The sequence below is a fragment of the Mauremys mutica genome, chromosome 13 (genome assembly GCF_020497125.1).
Source record: "Mauremys mutica isolate MM-2020 ecotype Southern chromosome 13, ASM2049712v1, whole genome shotgun sequence".
Taxonomy (NCBI): domain Eukaryota; kingdom Metazoa; phylum Chordata; order Testudines; family Geoemydidae; genus Mauremys; species Mauremys mutica.
In genome coordinates, this window is record NC_059084.1 from 39,275,220 (window position 1) to 39,294,597 (window position 19,378).

Genomic DNA, 19,378 nt, shown 5'->3' on the forward strand with positions numbered 1-19,378 from the left:
CGTGACCATGTCTCTTCTGGGACAATTTGTCCATTGAGCCTAGTTTCACCTCTGCAGCCATGGAGGATCAGGACTGAGAGCTACGGAGATGGTGAGCTCAGGCCCAGGAGAGGAATGGGCAGCGGGTTAGGATTGAGCGGCAATGGGAGAGCTCCAGAGTGTGCGGGGTCCCTGGGATGGGAGAGCAGAGAATGTAGGTTGGGATTGATAGGAAGCATCAGAGCAGTGAAGGGAAGCCCTGGGGTATGATAGCGGGGGGTGCCGGTCAGGATTGAGGGGCAGAGGCAGAACAGAAGGAGCCCAGAGCCAATAGTGCATCTTATTCCATCCTCAGGCTCCCTCACTAGAGCTTTTCCAATGCCCTAGAATCCTTAAGGAGCAGTGAAGGGAGCAAATGGCTGTTCTCCAACCTCCCCTTCCAGAGCTGGGATAGAACTCAGGTGTCCAAGTTCCCATCAGCCCCCCTGACTCTAACCACTAGACCCCACTCCCCTTTGAATGCAATCTATATTACGGTAATTATAACAGAGAACAGCAGAGATGCCAGCTGTCCATCTTGGAGATTATATTTTCCCTTTTGTTTTTATGTTGGCTTGTTCTCCAATAAATACCTAGGCAGGATCAATGTCTTTCACCTCCCCGCACTGTGGCTACAGTTCCAATATTAAGCCACTGCTCAGCTGGCAATCCAGTTTGGGGAAAAATGACAAAAATCATTTGATGTGAGGTCTCCCTCTTAGTCTGAAGTCTGGGAGGATGGGGGCTAGAGCACTGGGGGCTATGAATCAGGATTCCTCGGTTGTGTCTCTGGGAGGGGAGTGGGGGCTAGTGGGTTAGTGTGGGGGAGGAAGGTCTGTGAGACAGACAGAGCAGGAACTTGTACCTGTGTCTCCTACACCCCAGGAAAGCACCCTGGCTCCCTTGCTATTCTGGTACCTCCTTGTCATCTGAAACTGCATCCTGGACAGGAGAATCATTCTCAATCACTTTTTGTGTTGAAACTGTTCCATGGCCGGGAAACTGTGGTTTTGACAAAATAACTTAGTTTTTTATAGAAAAAAGTGTTGCCAACTTAATTAATGTATTTATTTATTTTGTGGTGGTGGGGCGGGGGTTGACCTGCTATCACTAGGGACTTAAGGTCAGATATTGTAAAGAATTTAGGTTCTTCCTGAAATCTTCAAACACATCTAGGTGTCTAACTCCCTTTGCTGTCAGTGGCTGTTTTTGAAAATCCCAGTAGATGCCCAAATATCTTTTAAATCTGGCCCTTAAACATATTTGAAAATCTGGTCCTAAGTCACTCCATAGCAGCACAAGTAACTCAACTTGAGTTTTCTATATACCCACCAGCTTCCTAACTGTTTGACTATATTGTATTAATACAGATGCAATAAATGGGCAAAATCTGTTAACAGAACCCAGCCACTGTCCAACATTAGACAGTGTTAAACAAAGTCCAGTGTTTGGTAAAGATGCCTCAGACACCTTAGTGCTATAGCTGACACACCATTAAACATCCTTTTATTAAAGATACAGAAAAGGAGGAAAAACAGTTAAAGAAGCAAGGTGGATGAGATAGAACTCTGCATGGGTTGAAAGCTTGTCTCTCTCCTCAACAACAGTTGGTCCAGTAAAAGATATCACATCACCCCATTTGTCTTGCCAATATCCTGGGACCAACACGGCATACAGAAAACGGTTAAAGCATTTTAAATATAAAATATTAAATAAGTCTTTTATTGTAAGAACAGCCCTTGCTCCCTGGACAGAGTTTCAGAAGAAACAAACCCCCTTGTTTGGCTGTCTCTTAGATGGCATCAAAGATTATAATAATTCTTGTTGGAGAAAAGAAAAACAATCAGTTGAGAAGGGCTGAAATTATTGTTGTTTCTGCTGTCTGATCTATTTTCATCTCAGGTGGTGGTTGGGATTCAGCGGGAGATGTTAGAGGTGGTGATGTCGCCTTGGTCCATATCTCTGGTCCAGTCTGGTCAGGGCATCGCCTTGAATCAGGATGACAAAGGTCTGGGGTCCCAGGAATTGGTCAGGGTGGCAGTCATGTTGGTGAACCTCATTCCAGTAGCCTCTGTCTGTTCTTCCAACAAATCTCTTTCTTGAAGGACCCCAAAAGGAGGTAATGGGGGGATAGCCCATACCCTCATTATTTTGTCCCCCAATCAGGCCTAGTTTCCGACACTCCACTGATTTCCCACCCCACGCTTTTCTCGTTTAACAAGGATGATCTGAACACTGTCCTTGAATTCTACCAGGAAACATTTTTGTTTGGACTAACTCAGTCTCTGTCTCCTGTTCATACCTTTTCCCATCACCATTTGTTACAGTAGGTTATGATATCTTTTTAACGTTCACATACTTTTTACAGTTAAGTTCATAATAAGGCTAAATGTCTCAGCTCAACTATCACACTACTGCCTTTCCTCTGCTTGTAGGGGATGGACCTCGTCCAGCTGATGGGGAGGGAAAACAGCACCTCAGTGACCGAATTCATCCTCCTAGGTCTCGCCAGAAACCCAGAGGAGCAGCTCGTCCTCTTTGGGGTCTTCACAGTCATTTACCTGGTGGCCCTGATGGGCAATATGCTCATCTTACTGCTGGTCAGCCTGGACTCTCGGCTCCACACGCCCATGTACTTCTTTCTGGGCAACCTCTCGGTGGTGGACATTGGCTACATCAGCTCCACCGTGCCCAAGATGCTGGCCAATTACCTGTCACAGGACATGTCCATCTCATGGGCTGGTTGTGTCTCCCAGCTGTTCTTCTTCATCTCTTTTGGGGGTATCGAGTGCCTAATTCTAGGGGTCATGGCCTACGACCGCTATGTGGCCATCTGTCACCCGCTGCACTACTGTACATTCATGAGACGGCGGGTGTGTGCCCTGCTGGCTGCAGCTGCCTGGGCCATAGGCTTAGCCAACTCAGCTGTGCACTCATGCTTGGTGTCCATCCTGTCCTTCTGCCGGGTCAACATCCTCCGCCACTTCTTCTGTGATATCCCCCCACTCTTACAGCTCTCCAGCTCTGACACGCAGGTCAACCAGGCTGTCACCTTTGCCTTGGGTGGTGGCCTTGTCTCGGGCTCTTTGCTGGGGACCCTGGTGTCCTATGTGTACATCGCGCTGGCAATTCATAGGATCCGCACAAGGGAAGGGCGCCTCAAGGCCTTCTCCACCTGCGCCTCCCACCTGACTGTGGTCAGCCTCTACTTTGGCACGATCCTCTTCACCTACTTACGCCCCAACGCCACCTACTCGCAGGAGCAGGACCGGGCACTGCCTGTGCTCTATGGCATCATAATCCCCATGCTGAACCCCATCATCTACAGCCTGAGGAATAAGGACGTGAAAGGCTCGCTCCGAAAAGTTTTGGGCAGGAACTAGGCAGGTGAAGGGGAGGCGTTGTCTTCTAATGTATAGTGAACTAGCTTAGGAACCACCTGGGTTCTATATGCAGCTCTGGGATGGGAGTGATGTCTAGCGGGTAGAATGTGGGGGTGGGAGTCAGGACTCATGGGTTCCATACTCATTTGAATGAAAGGTTCTGTGTGTGTGTACACAGGGATTGTTATTCCAGGTGCCAAAGATTTCTCTGTTTTTATCTGAACATTTTTTAGTTTTCATCTGTATTAGGCGTAACATTTAAGGAGCATAAAAGCTTGTTTTTTCTTTGCTGAAAAGCTTAAAACAATTCAGAAGTCAATTTTCAGTTTCTTAACATAACATCAGCAATTTCTAAGGAGTAATTTTCCCACTGGGGAAAGAAATTGGTAGAACAGAGCTTTGAAACACCTTGTTTCTTGTTCCTGCCTCAGTTGTTGGAATTTATAGGTGGGAAACATCAATCAACATGCTCCCCAAGGACCCCATGGTGATAAATCCATAGCTTGTGTGTCTTGTATACTGTTGTGCATCTGCTTTGCTAACTGTAGAAACCTGTAGCACTAGATAAAAAAGGCCCATTATTTTCACAGGAAGTAAGTAAATACATAAATAAAGTTTTTTGTTTTGTAAGAAAATTTCCCATGAGAATCTTTTGGTTCTGTTTGTTTTGGTTTTTGCAACAAAAAAACAAAACTCCAAAAATTATTTTTCAAAAACATAAAAACATTTTTGTAGAAATGTTGAGTTATCAGTAAAATCATGCAGTGTTTGTATACATGTTCAGTGTTAAAAAGCATTTTGGGTAAAATGTTTCAGGTTTCTGTGAAAAAGTCCAGTTTTCAGTAAAAAAATTTTTTTTTGAAAACCTTTTTGTTTTTTTAAAAAAGTATGTTTCTGAAAATGAATTGTTTAAATAGACTTTTTCTTTTTAAAAAATTGTCCATTTCTTCATTTAGAATGAAAAACTGGAAACTGTCAACAAAAATGACAATTTCCTGCACACATTTCTAATTTGATCAAAAATCCATTTTTCCTTGGAACTATTAGGAAAGATAGATAATAAGACAGAAAATATCATAATTCCACCATTTAAATCCATGTTATACCCACACGTTGAATTTTGCATGAATTTCTGAGCATCTCATCTAAAAAAAAAAGATTTATTAGAAATGGAAAAAGTACAGAAAAGAACAACAAAAAAGTTTACGGGAATAGAACAGCTTCCAAATGAGGAGAGATTAAAAAGTCTGAGACTTTTCAGCTTGGAAAAGTCACAGCTAGGAATTGATATGATAGAGGTCTGGGTCAGACCAAAGGTCTGTCTAGCCCACTATCCTGTCTTCTGACAATGGCCAAAGCCAGGTGCTTTGGAGAGAATGAACAGAACAGGCAACCATTGAGTAATCCATCCCCTGTCATCCAGTCCCAGCTTCTGGCAAACAGAGGCTAGGGCCACCAACTATGCCCATCCTAGCTAATAGCCATTGATGGACCTGTCCTCCATGAATTTATCTAGTTCTTTTTTGAACCCTGTTATAGACTTGGCCTTTACAACATCCTCTGGCAAGGAGTTCCACAGTTTGGCTATGTGTTGTGTGAAGAAATATTTTCTTTAGTTTGTTTGAAATCTGTTGCCTATTAATTTCATTTGGTGACCCCTAGTTCTCCACGCCAGTCATGATTTTATAGACCTCAATCATATCCAACCTGAAAAGTCCCAGTCTTATTAATCTCTCCTCATACGACAGCCGTTCCATACCCCTAATCATTTTTTTTGCCCTTTTCTGAACCTTTTTCAATTCCAATATATCTTTTTTGAAATGAGGCGACCACATCTGTATGCAGTATTGAAGATGTGGGCATACCCTGGATTTATATAGAGGCAGTATGATATTTTCTGTCTTATTTATCTATCCCTTGCTGAATGATTGCCCATATTCTGTTCGCTTTTTTGTCTGCCGCTGCACATTGAGTGGATGTTTTCAGACGTTGTGGAAAAACTGACCACACATTGAGTTTGGATCAGATCATCCTGAGGCTCCTTTATTGATACAAGTGCAGGGGGGTAACAGCTCTCAGTAGCTGCCCCCTGATTCAAGGAACACACAAGCTTTTTAAAGCTTAAAACCACAGACAAATTACACACACTTCCATATTAATGGTGTCTTCGACAAGCATACAGATGTCATTTGCTGGGGAAAGTAGGTGTCCTGTTAGGGTAGTTTTTTTGTCCTATACCCTCCCAACAAATGCTGTCATAAACTGTGACAACTTTTCCTGGCTTCAGTTTACATACACACTGAAGCTGTGGGGCTCTAATGGCCAGACTGTTCATTGATTTCCTATCCAGATATCGGGCGTTATTTCAGGAGCACTGACTATAAATTGGTTAGGCCTACCAGGTGGTTTAATTTCCCAAATGTCTTGGTGAATTATCCAATTCCACATGCATCCTCCCCACAGACCCGGCAGGATTCGGGATTGGGATATCTCCAATCATTATTATTATTATTATTATTATTATTATCCCTTCAACCAGCCCGTATGCTTGGAAGGATCACTGCGAACATTTGCATCCCCACCCAGAAAATCTGCTTGATGTAAATAAGAACAGAACCTCTGTGTTTCCATACACATTTTTGTTTTAAGGATTTATACTGCCACTATCACCATGCTAGCTGAGCACCTTTCATGCAAAATCAATAGCTACAGATGAATCCCTAGTGAATATCATGTTGTGTCTGCCTCTCCTCTTACTTCAAGGTATAATTTTTACTTGGGGTATGAATGGTTTTGTTTCTCTGCTTGATTGTCTCTTCTTTTGTTTATGTTTTGTTTATTGGTTTGTTTGTTGATTTGCTTCTATTTTTCTAAATTTGGTTTGTTTTTTTGAAAGGAGAGATATGGTTAGATGTCTGGATGTTGGTTCTTTTTGGCCATATATTTGGGGAGTCTCTTTGAATCTCTTTGAAAGGTTTTTTCCTTAGAGAGTTGCAATTTTGTTTCCCATAATGATGATGGGCAGAAAAGAGTTTCTGTAAGTGTCATAATGCCTGGGTTCCTGTTCTGATGATTATTTTAATGAAATTGGGATTTCAGTGTGATATTAATAATGTGTTAGGGCATCTAGAGCTGTGCATTGGCATATTTTAAAATATTTTTATCTAAATAAATAAATAAAGTGCCATTCTTGCTATGGTCGAAAGGGTTTCGTGAAGTAAAAAACATTGCCATGTTTCATAAAATAATCTGAGCCTGGAGTATGAGTCAAATGTTTTATTCCATTGGGATTTTTAGTGTGATGGACATGGAGTTGCGCTGTAATCATTTTATCTTTTCGGTGGGTTTTGTTTTGTTGTGGGCTATTTTGGTCCTTCTGTGGTAAATGAACGATTTATTGAGAGAAGGCTCTCTGGTTACCCAACTCAGCACTGGTCACAGCTCCTCAGGGACAAACTTCAGTCATCAAACCCAGTCATATCTTTGAGGGGGGGGAGGCATGGATCAGTGTTCATGTCTCGCTCCCCATCCGTACCTGGCCTGGACGGGGAAGTTAGTGACCCAACCAGTGAACCAAACTTATTGATGAAGGTTGGTTAGATGCCACCTGAGGCATGTTGCCCATACACTAAGAAGAAGAATAGCTTTCGGAAAATTACAGCCAGGTCACAGGGTTCTGTGGTAGGGACTCAGTTTCAGAGGGGGATAATTGCATGATTCTACACGAAGAGTGGGACAGGCTCAAGGCCAAAACCTGAAAGGTGCACTCAGAGAGAGCAGAGAATGGGGGTAGAAGTGCAGCTAGCTCTATACTATAACAGCTGGGATTTGGACATTCACATCAATGGGGTCTGGATTTGGCCAATGGCCTCTCAGCCGCACAAGGATTCCAGTGTGTCTGGATCCTAGAGGTTGGTTATTATTATTGTTATTATTAGAAGGACCTCAGAGTATTGACTGATCACAGGATGACTATGAGCCGCCAATGTGATATGGCCGTTAAAAAAGCTAATGCGGTTTTAGGATGCATCAGGCGAGGTATTTCCAGCAAACATAAGGAGGTGTTAGTACCGTTATATAAGGCACTGGTGAGACCTCTTCTGGAATACTGTGTGCAGTTCTGGTCTCCCATGTTTAAGAAGGATGAATTCAAACTGGAACAGGTTCCGAGACGGGCTACTAGGATGATCCGAGGAATGGAAAACCTGTCTTATGAAAGGAGACTCAAAGAGCTTGGCTTGTTTAGCCTAACCAAAAGAAGGTTGAGAGGGGATATGATTGCTCTTTATAAATATATCAGAGGGATTAATATTAAGGAGGGAGAGGAATTATTTAAGCTTAGTACCAATGTGGACACAAGAACAAATGGGTATAAACTGGACACTAGGAAGTTTAGACTTGAAATTAGACGAAGGTTTCTAACCATTAGAGGAATGAAGTTCTAGAACAGCCTTCCAAGGGGAATAGTGGGGGCAAAAGACATATCAGGCTTTAAGACTAAGCTTGATAAGTTTATGGAAGGGATGGTATGATAGGATAGCCTAATTTTGGCAATTAATTTTAGCAACTGATCTTTGATTATCAGCAGGTAAGTATGGCCAGTGGTCTGTGATAGGATGTTAGATGCGATGGGACCTGAGTTACTGCAGAGAATTTTTTCCTGGGAGCTGGCTGGTGAGTCTTGCCCACATACTCAGGGTTTAACTAATTGCCATATTTGGGGTTGGGAAGGAATTTTCCTCCAGGGCAGATTGGCAGAGGACCTGGAGGTTTTTCGCCTTCCTCTGCAGCGTGGGGCATGGGTCACCTGCTGGAGGATTCTCTGCACCTTGAGGTCTTCAAACCACAATTTGAAGACTTCAATAACTCAGACATAGGTTAGGGGTTTGTTATAGAAGCGTATGGGTAAGATTCTGTGGCCTGCATTGTGCAGGAGGTCAGACTAGATGATCATAATGGTCCCTTCTGACCTTAAAGTCTATGAGTCTATGAGAAGGCCATATTTGTGCATGGGAGTAAATTCTAAATATATGACAGAGAAAAGCACTGCTTTTTGACTAGTTATATTTTAACAGGCTTTGTTTCTCTTTCTTGGTTGGATACACTGATTAGTTATGAACAAGTTTCTTATAAATGAAGGGGCAGCTCCTCATCTGATCTAGATTATCATAGCTTCTGGTCCAAATACAGTGATTATTAATTTAAAACTCAACACCTTTGAATATTCTGAACTAAGGCACTGATCTGGACAACCACTTCAGCAAGTCCTTAAATTTAATAAAGGGAGTTGTCCCCTGAAAGGCTCTAAACATGCTAAAGAGTTTGTTTGTTTGTTGGATTAGGGTGTATGAATGAGATTTTCATCTGGGCCAGTAGTAATTAGACATCCAACTGCTATCCATATTCAGAGGAATTCAGCAACTCCCCTTGGGCCCCTTTGAAAATCCCAAACCAGCTGCTTCAAGTTCACTGTTTCCATGAACATGAATGTCTTCTTTGCTGGAGTATTCAGGGAATCTAAACACAAAGGAGACATCCATTCAGCTGATAGAAATGTAATTAAAAAGAAAAATGACTATTCACAGAAATTTGTTTTTCCTGTATTCTTTCAGTTCTTCAATGGGCAGCAGGTAGGAGCTCACTCTGGCTTCTGGGAGATTTAAATAAAGGTGCAGATCACCAGTTTTGTATTTTGCAAATGTATGCTGTATATTTCATTAAACACCAATGTCCAGTCACCAATCAGGGCAAATTCCTGCCTACACAACAGTAACACTTCCAGAAATTAGGCCTCGTTAAAACCACCAAGGTACTGAGTCTCTTATCTCATCTAGTAATCTATACCTCAATACAACTATAATCTGCAGACGCCACTGAGCAAACAACTCACGGTTCATTGACAGTGGAATGGTCTTCTCATGTGACACCCAAAGTCTGCTGACCTACAAGATGTGTCCAGTGGCCTACCTGTTCTCCCAAGCTGTCCTCAAAGAGGTGGATTGAGGATATGAAATGACTAAGTTGATGGGGAAAAAACAGATATGGAACTTCTCTTGTTGGAGGAGGGTGAATGTTTTGATCAAGCAATGGTCCACGTTCTGATGATGAATGAAAAGGGGAGAGGCCTAGAGTGAGGTTGTGCTCTTGTACACGAGGACTGGATTTGACTCTCCAAGGACTACAGCACCTGTACTACCACCCTTTGGTGGGGGGGGGGGGGAAGCTGTTCAGCTGTTCTCGCTGCCCTCATTCAACAATTAGGATTTGGGGACCTGGATGTGTCCCTTACTTTACACACCATGCTGATAGTGGAACAGAGAGCGAGATGAACATTGACAAGGGCCTCCATGGAGAGCATGCAGTGCCACTGCCCATGTCATAGCTTCTGATTAGATCTCTAAGGCTAAGATTTTTCATAGATTTCAAAGCCATTTTGATCCTCTAGTTGGATCTCCTGTAGGACACAGGCCATAGAACTTCTCCAAATATTGCTAGAACAGATCTTTTAGATCTTTTATAAATCATCAGTGATGGAAAATCCTCCAGGACCTCTGGTAAATTGTTCTAATGGTTAATTACTCTCACCATTAAAGATGACCACATTATTTCCAATCTGTATTTGTGTAACTTCAACTTCCAGCCACTGGATCATGTTATACCTTTCTCTGCTTGATAGAAGAGTCCATAATTAAATATTTCTTCCCTATATATAGACTGTAATTAGCCTTAACCTTCTCTTTGTTAAGATAAATACATTAAGCTCTTTGAGTATATCACTGTAAGGCAGGTTTTATAATCCTTTATTCAGTCTTGTGGGTCTTCTCTGAACCCTCTCCAATTAAACAACCACCTTCTTCAATTGTGGGTGCCAGAAATGGACATGGTATTCCAGCAGCATGTCCAGCTTCCTAGGTAATTTCAAAGCTGCCAGGCAACTCAGGATCCCTGTTCCCATTAATTGAATTGAGAACCAAATGTCCATAATCCCCTAAATGGTTTTGAAAATTTCAGCCAAAAACATTAGAGAAAGGTGTCTGTTACAGCTATCCCCCTATTCCATTTTGTTTCTTACATCTGTCCCCCTACTCCATTTTGTTTTTGTTCTCATCCTGTGGCTGCCCCTCCCTGGCTGTTAAGTTGTTTACCAGGGCCACTGCCCTTCTCAAAGGGAGGGCCCCTTAAGTTGTTTACCAAGAGCCATTGCCCTTCTCAAAGGGATGGCCACTTGTGCTGCGTACTAAGTGGGACCACTGCCCTGTTCAAAGGGTTAGTCCTGTTATCACCTTGTTAAACCTGGGCTTGGTGTAGGGTAGGCAATGTCCAGAGCTGCAAGACCTAAAGGCAAAATAGCTGAGCATATGAGTCATACCTGGGGGCTCAGAACTTGCCCAGACATGTTCTATGCCTACCTGCAGTCTTTTCCCTGCTTTCTCTCCTCCCTGTGAGAAGGGGAACCAATCAGAGTTACTGGCGGGAAGCTGCCTAAGTTTGCCTTTATAACCAGACATTTTCTGATCAAACCTCAGAAAGGTTCTTGCATTGCTGCCTGGTCTGATCAGTCAGGGGTTCTGGGGGTCCTTTCCCTGTTCTCGTTTTATTTTTGAGCGTACCCCCGTTTTTAAACCCCCCCACGAAGAACGAATTGCTGCCTGAGAGATCTCCTGATTATCAAGACCGTACCGAGACTTCTGATGTTCTTGCTGCTTCTGCCTTTGCTGCTGCCTTGGGGACTGGTAAGAATCCCTCTGTGAAACTTTCTATACTTTTATTTTATTATTTTAGCTGCTGGCTCTGTCTCCCCAGCACACAGACTCAAGCTAAACCTTGGTCTGTGTCTTAAAACCTCTCTTAAACTCTAAAAAATAAGTTTGTGCCGCTGCTAAGCTCTGCTCCTGTGGGCTTTGCCTCGGGCTCACTGCTTTCAGCTGTATCCATTGCTGCAGCCACCATCCCTTGGCTTCCTTGGGGGCTGCCTTGGGAGCTGTATCCTGGGCACATACCACTCTGCCTCTGTAACTTCCCCATAGCATAAGGTGCACCATAGGTTTTGTTTATTTTGTTTAATAAGTCATAGTTTGTTAGGATTGTAAAGCTTGTAAGTCTCACCTGCCTTGCTATAGTTCATTGTTTTGTTGCTCCGTATAGTTGCTTGTTATAGTTTTGCTTAGAATTGTGATATTTGTTGTTTTGCCTAGTCGTTGGTTAAGATAGATTTAAAAAGCCATTGCCTGGTTGTATTCTGTACCTGTTTTGTTACTTTGTATAAGCTGCTTGTCATTTTATATAAGTTTGATTAAGTTAGAGGATAGATAAGGTTCTTGCTGCTCCAATCTCCCCCTCTGTGTACTTCTCCGTGTCTCCCGGTTGTAACCCCCTTGCTGCTTTTTCCCCTGCGTCTGCATCACCCTCCGAACTTCCCAAACCCTTTGCTGCTTTTTCCCCTGCGTCTGCATCACCCTCTGAACTTCTCAAACCCCTTGCTGCTTTTCCCCCCGCGTCTGCATCACCCTCTGAACTTCTCAAACCCTTTGCTGCTTTTTTCCCCACGCCTGCATCACCCTCTGAACTTCTCAAACCCCTTGCTGCTTTTTCCCCCGCGTCTGCATCAGCCTCCGAACTTCCCAAACCCTTTGCTGCTTTTTTCCCCGCGCCTGCATCACCCTCTGAACTTCTCAAACCCCTTGCTGCTTTTTCCCCTGCGTCTGCATCACCCTCCGAACTTCCCAAACCCTTTGCTGCTTTTTTCCCCGCGCCTGCATCACCCTCTGAACTTCTCAAACCCCTTGCTGCTTTTCCCCCCGCGTCTGCATCACCCTCCAAACTTCCCAAACCCCTTGCTGCTTCCCCCGCCCCCAACACTGCTCCGTTGTCCTTACCCTGCAGGGCTTCAGAGACTCTCGCTGCTTGCAACTGCACCTCTCATCAGTTGCCACTAATCATTCACACCCCCCCCTCCTGTTTCTTGACCCAGCCTTTGGGTACACTCTTGCTATCACAGCCTCACAAATTAAGTCAGTAATTTTCTACATTGCATAATTTCACTTATCACCCATATTGTATTATTGCACTGTGATTCACATTTTACTTGTAATTATAACACCCCATTGGTTGCCTCCACCTTTCTGATATACTTTGTATTTGCATTGATACTATTGTGTTACATTGTGTATAAGGCCACTAACCACTTAATACATTCTATCTAAGATTGTTGACCATTCTATATAGAAGCTACCAGTTTATTTTGCATCTCCTTTTGGTATGTTTTACATTCCACACTGTATCTAGAGTTGTTCCTATATAAAGTTGAGTTGCTTACTAACTGTACTGTATCCCATTGTGCTAAACCCCACTTACTGTACCCCACTGTTAGAACTCCCTACACTGTTCAATAAGAAACCTCCCCCCACCATCATTGTCTATTGTAAACCCCCTATACACCCCATCCCATCGTATTTCATTGTTAAATTCTCACCACTCCCTTTTTCCTTTAATAAAGAAATTAATTGGCACCCCACCCATGTGGTAATTGCTCCCCAAGATCCCATATACCTGCAGGCAGGGACAGATACCTGACACCATCCCATGACAATGCTACACTGACGACAACCTCGGACTCTTGCACAGAAACAGACAATTACATTGCGTGTTTCTGTTCTACCCTTCGCCCTCTGACCTCATCCTCTCCTGTTGTTGTGGATGTCCTTCCTCTTGCAGATGGTGAAGCTGCTGTACAATATTCACTACTCAGTAGTGTTTCATCACCACTGAAGTCTCTCTTGATTTTATAATAATGTCTCTCTCTGTATGTACAGATAAATGCAAATGAATTGATAAGAGAATGTGTATAACTGGCATCCCATCGTATTTCATTGTTAAATTCCCACCACTTCCTTTTTCCTTTAATAAAGAAATTAATTGGCACCCCACCTGTGTGGTAATTGCTCCCCAAGATCCCATATACCTGCAGGCAGGGACAAAAGGTCCCCCCAGAAAACCTCCAAAACTATCGCTGAGCCCTCCCAGACATTAAGGATTTTCTAAACTGCAATCATGGTCAGCTAGGAGTTCTACAGAAGGCCCAGTCTGTTTAAAATGGGACAAATCCAGAGCCCAGTACCAACACCTCATGAGCTTTACAAAATGTCGGGCTGTTCCCAGCTCAGCTCTGATACTGCCTATTTCACCACTAGATCATGAAGTACGATCTGATTGCAGGTTGATACAGGACAAAAGATTATTCCATTTACCGGATTTTTGTGTTTCAGTAATAGCTGGGCCCCTTTGAAAACAAGGCCTCTTTGAAAATGCCGGCTGAGCACTCTCTCCAGCCTCTGATTTTACAAATGTCCCCTCTCTTTATCATTGGACAAACAAGACCAACAGATAAAAACATCACAGAACTTTGGGGTGCTCATCATCCAGGCTTGCATCCATCTCTACCAGCACTGCGGTCATTCGCCTTCTAGGCCACTAACAGTAGTGTTAACACAAGCATCAAAGCTCAGTTAGTACCTTCTAATGACTTTATGGTGACCTCTGTGCAATGGTCTGGGGATCTTTGTGCAGTTCCCACAGCACATGTGTCCCCATCACTCAAACAGCAACATTACTGGCAATACTTTGTTCCCTTGTGGTCTGTCCATGGACATGGAGAAGGAAATCCTCTGTCACTATGGCAAGGGGCCCTCTTGGGAAGCACGGAGGCACATGTCCAGGAAATGGTACATGGGCGAAGATTGCACAGCCACTACTTGGGCTTCTGTGTGTTTCACTGAAAAATATCAGATGTCAGACTCTTGGGGTAATCATCTGGCCACTCAGAATTCAGATTAGTATGAAACAAACCAAAAAGGGACTGTAGGGTAGTTTGGCCGGGCCTCAGCCTGGAGTGAAGATCTGAGATAGCCACATGCAACCAGATCCTGTCAGGTAACTTCTGTTTACAGGGCAAGTGTGTCAGATGGGGCTTCCCCTTTTAAACTCAGTGGGAACGCTTCCTTCTTCCCTCCTGCCCACGTTTTATCCCCACTAAGCACCAAATCCTCATCTATGTGATAGGGGTCTCCATGGAGGCTTACAGGAGGCACTGAATCATTCCCACCTCACCCAGTTTAGAGTTGTGGCTCCAGGCACCTGACACAGGTGAGCCAGGGGTGCTGTGTCAGCCCCAATGCCGTTCTGTTTCCTCGCGGCTTGAGGTCAGTGGAGCTATACTGTGCACATGTTAACTGCTGGTCAATGTGTATGATGCGCCCCCCTTTACCTGAGCTATACAAGGCACATGTCTGAGGCAGCTGTCGGAGCACAAGCTGTCACAATGTATGCTCTTTAGCTCTGGAGGCCCCTAGTCCAATCCCTGGTGTGTCAGCCAAAATGGCATTTATCACCCAAGCGGGATTTAAACTGCTGTTGTCTTCAGGTGCTCGGTTGAGATTCCTCTTCTCAGAAGAAACATGTAAGGTCCTAATCAGGCCACATTACCTGTCCCCCCAATGTGTCCAGTCCACAGAGGATGAAAAAGTTGTATATGTTTTGGCTAGAATCTAGTGGCTCGTTAGCTCAAGAAGCCAGGAATGACTCAGACTCTGTGGAAGTCTCAGGTTCCATCTCTGCTGGTGGGAAAAAATGAGGGCTGAGTGACCAGAGTGCAGGGCGTGGGCAGGTGAACCTGCACACTAATCACAGATGTTAATTAGCTCCCCTTGAGAAAGCCAACAGAGATAATCAGACAGTTGGACCAGGTTGCTGGGATAAGGAGCCCATTATCCCATCAGTCCAAGTCTGTTAAAAAGTCAGGAAGACAGTCCCAAAGAAGACGAGAGCAAGGGACCAGGGCCTGCTCAGCTCAGTTACACTGAACCCTCAAGGGAGGGAGACCTTGGTTCCCCTCAAGTCCTGGGAAGAGGGACAAAAAGTGCTGTGGGTGCTGTAAATATATTGTTGCAAGGGATGGTTGTGGAAATGGTGGCGGGAACTTTAAAATAACAGGGTACGGCGAAGGCACAACCAGTGGAGTCCATACAGTTTCTGCAGGGAAGAAGAGGGGAGAGAAGCCATGCCTCGTTACAAGCTGACACACACAGACCTACCAACAATACTGTTTTGAATGGAGAGATGCTGTGGTGACATGATCGACTGGTGTCCCCATACAACATAGGTCGGAGACAGTACAAATCTATGGCTTTTGTCAGCAGATAATATAACAGCATTCGACAGCATGGCATCCATCCTTGCTGAACACCCATGGAGAAGAGTAGCTATAATCTTAAATAGAAAACCTAGAGTGTCAAGGATGTGCTCTCACACCAAAATCACAGAGATCCCACCCCAAACACTGCAATAAAATATACACGGTGTAACCAAGAGCTGGTTAAAGCTACCTAGGAAATGGAGGGTAGACGGGGGAGAATAACTTGGGAGCAGACTGCGGTGGTGAAAACAAAGTAAATGGAACTACACTGGTTTTTCTCCCTCTGAGGATCTGAGTCTTGATATCTATGTATAAATAAGTTAAGATATCTATGTATAAATCATGTTTGTCCTAGGATTTTACTTAAGGCTGCAAAATGTAGGAGTTAAAACATTTTGATTAGTTATTGAGTGACAATAAGAGTGACACATGAGAAACTTCAGGGACCAATTCCAAAGGGAACCTGAGGATTACCTTAGCCATTAACCTCAGCCATTATTCTGGTATAAATTGTACGTCTTTCACTGAGAGGAAGGGAGCCTCTTAATCTCTTAGCCAGGGTATATAAGGGCTTTGTGAATGAAGTCTACCATCAGTGATGTCCCTTCAGTGATTTGCTGGTTCTGGGTTATGCTCATTTCATATCCTTTAACAATCGATTTGTAAGACAGAGAATGCATTTATTTATATGAGTCCAAAAGCTACAGGTCAGGGTGAAAACTTCACATTAGCATCAATCCTCATATGGAGTCCAGGTGAGTCTGAGACTTTTTAATCGGCTGAATGTTTTTCCTGTTTCAAAGACATTTTACTGATGAGCTACTGGAGTCTGGGACAGGTGTGTGGATTCTGTACCTGACTGTCATTGGCCTGTGCGTTTTAGTCACAGGCATTTTGTTTAGAACAGTGTATATATTTCTTACATTGTAGCCTGCAGTTGGGCTTCTCCTAGGTGATAAAGCAGGAAAACATCAGTATTGTTTCTTTTTAATATTATGTATAATTTTGTTTCCTGGTCAGTTTGGTATTATCTACCTGAATGCATGAATTCCAATGGAAGAAGGCTGTAATAGAGAGGACGGGGTGCTAAGGGAGGGTACAACAATGGCAAAGATAGAAAACGTCTCCTCAAACTCAACTGCCAGGTTTATACCTATTTAGAGGGACCCACTCAGCCTCTACCCTGGGGAGAGGGCTGTTTGACCAAGGATGAGCAGAGAGAGATCAAAAGGCACTGAAGTTCTAGAAAGTGTCCCTTTTGGTGGGGGGCAGAAGCGTGGGAATGGTCAGCATGCTGGAGGCTGACAGATGAACAAACAGATTGACTGTGAGTCTGGAACTGCAGCGAGCAAGCCTGGTGCCCAGAAAGAACAGAAGACAGCCAGGCTGGGTTATGTCTAGCCAGGAGCCAAGGGGAATGCCAAGCATAGGGAAGACAATATGAAAAGAGGTCTCTGTTATTTTCAGATCTGCTTCTCTAGGCACTATGGACAATTGGGGCAAAATTCCACAAACCATGGTAGCATTATTGATATTAATGGAGTTTCTCCTGATTTACATCATTGTACACAATACCTCAGCATAGAGGTGAACACCAGCAGTCATTCAGGGTGGGGGGAGGATGGAGTAAAGGGTTGACTTTGACTAGCTACATGATGATCTACCTGTGACTTGTCTCTTTAAATGGCGATAGCTATCTCAAGTTATCTATCTCAATGAAAAACACGCTCCTTTGTTCAGCAAAGATGAAGTGTGGCGGGGGTAGGTATCTAAAACATGTGGGTGCTGTAGCTCCAAGAAGTGAGTGCAGGGCAAGGGTTCTACCCAGGGGCGGCTCTAGACATTTCGCCGCCCCAAGTAGGGCGGCATGCCGCGGGGGGCACTCTGCTGGTTGCCGGGAGGGCGGCAGGCGGCTCCGGTAGACCCGGAGGGTCCTCTGGTCCCGCGGTCCGCTGGTCCCACGGCTTTGGTGGACCTCCCGCAGGGATGCCTGTGGAGGGTCCGCTGGTCCCACGGTCCTCTGGTCCCGTGGCTTTGGTGGACCTCCCGCAGGGACGCCTGTGGGAGGTCCACCGGAGCTGCGGGACCAGCAGACCCTCCACAGGGACGCCTGCGGGAGGTCCACCGGAGCCGCCTGCCGCCCTCCTGGCGACTGGCAGAGCGCCCCCCATGGCATGCCGCCTCAAGCACACGCTTGGCGTGCTGGGGCCTGGAGCCGCCCCTGGTTCTACCCAATTCAGGGAATCTCTGAGATCAGGGATTGTGACCGTTACTTGGGGAGTGTCCAAAGTGAAAGCTGCATCTTAGGAAGTGATGCAGAATAGGGAAAGCTCTGAGAACTACCCAGCTGAACTGTGTCACTATAAATGATTACTATCCGTGTTAAAATGCCTGATTCCCTTTGATAGCAATGCATACAGGTCGTCACATTCCCTGGTTTCTTATAGCTCAGATCACCCCTTTCAGGATGTCAATTAATTTAATTTAATTTTTTCCCCATTCTCTCAGCTCATCGCTTCATGTGTAACAGCCAATGGAAAGTCAAAACAATGTGACTGAGTTTATTCTTTTGGGACTTTCCAATGACCCATGGCTCAAGATTTTCCTCTTCCTGGTATTTTTAGTTATTTACTTATTTACCCTGGTGGGGAATATGGTGATCATGCTGGCAATAAGGACTGATCCTCAGCTTAATTCACCCATGTATTTCTTCCTCTTCTGCCTATCCTTCCTTGATGTCTTCTACTCCACTGTCACCATCCCCAAGATGCTGGACAACTTACTATCAAAGCGGAAAACTATTTCTGTCTATGGCTGCTTTGCACAGATTTTCCTTATTATACTGTCAGGGTGTACTGAAGGTTTCATGCTTTCAGTGATGGCTTATGACCGACATGCTGCCATATGTGATCCACTGCACTATGTGAACATCATGAACAAGCGAGTCTGCCATCAGCTGGTGGCTGCTGCATGGACAGTGAGTTTTTTCTTTGCACTTGTCAACACTCTTTTTCTATTAAATGTAAATTTTTGCGGACCCAATGAAGTCACTCATTTCATCTGTGAGCTCCCTTCACTGCTAGCTCTGTCCTGCACCGCGACTTTCACCAATGAAATGGTACTTCTTACATCCGTTGTGATATTTGGATTGAGCTCCTTCATCCCCATTTTGGTCTCTTATATTCACATCATCTCCACCATCCTGAGGATACGCTCCGCAGAAGGCAGGAGTAAAGCCTTCTCCACCTGCAGCTCCCACATCACCGTGGTGTGTTTATTGTACCTGACGGCTCTCTTACAATATATGAAACCCAATGCAGCACCCTCTGTGATTCTAAATGAACTCTTCTCCATCCACTACAGCATCTTAACTCCCATGTTAAACCCCATTATTTACAGCCTTAAAAATAAAGAAGTGAAAACGGCTCTGTGGAAAATATACTCAAGTCGTGTTAGTGATGTTCGTTAGCTAGCTAATAAAGATGCACAGAAGAACTGAGTGTTTCAATAGCCTGAGCTCATAATATGGACTGAGAATGTGTATTCATGTAAAAAGAACAGGAGTACTTGTGGCACCTTAGAGACTAACAAATTTATTTCAGCATAAGCTTTCGTGGGCTACAGCTCACTTCTTCGGATGCATAGAATGGAACACACAGACAGAAGATATTTATACATACAGAGAACATGAAAAGGTGGAAGTACGCATACAAACTGTAAGAGTCCAATCAATTGAGATGAGCTGTCATCAGCAAGAGGAAAAAAAACAACCTTTGAAGTGATAATC

At 44.2% G+C, this 19,378-nt stretch overlaps 2 protein-coding genes across 2 annotated transcripts; both read left to right on the forward strand.

Moving 5' to 3' along the window:
• Positions 1–2,474: 2,474 nt before the first annotated feature.
• LOC123348886 (olfactory receptor 1019-like) lies at positions 2,475–3,401 on the forward strand. The gene has a single exon (XM_044986572.1). It carries the CDS (start codon positions 2,475–2,477, stop codon positions 3,399–3,401), a length of 927 nt encoding a protein of 308 aa, XP_044842507.1.
• Positions 3,402–18,124: 14,723 nt separating this feature from the next.
• LOC123348396 (olfactory receptor 8S1-like) lies at positions 18,125–19,060 on the forward strand. The gene has a single exon (XM_044985916.1). It carries the CDS (start codon positions 18,125–18,127, stop codon positions 19,058–19,060), a length of 936 nt encoding a protein of 311 aa, XP_044841851.1.
• The last annotated feature ends 318 nt before the right edge of the window (positions 19,061–19,378 follow it).

Coding starts and splice junctions, on each gene's coding strand:
- LOC123348886 (XM_044986572.1), top strand. CDS start 2,475: ATGGGGAGGGAAAACAGCACCTCAGTGACCGAATTCATCCTCCTAGGT.
- LOC123348396 (XM_044985916.1), top strand. CDS start 18,125: ATGGAAAGTCAAAACAATGTGACTGAGTTTATTCTTTTGGGACTTTCC.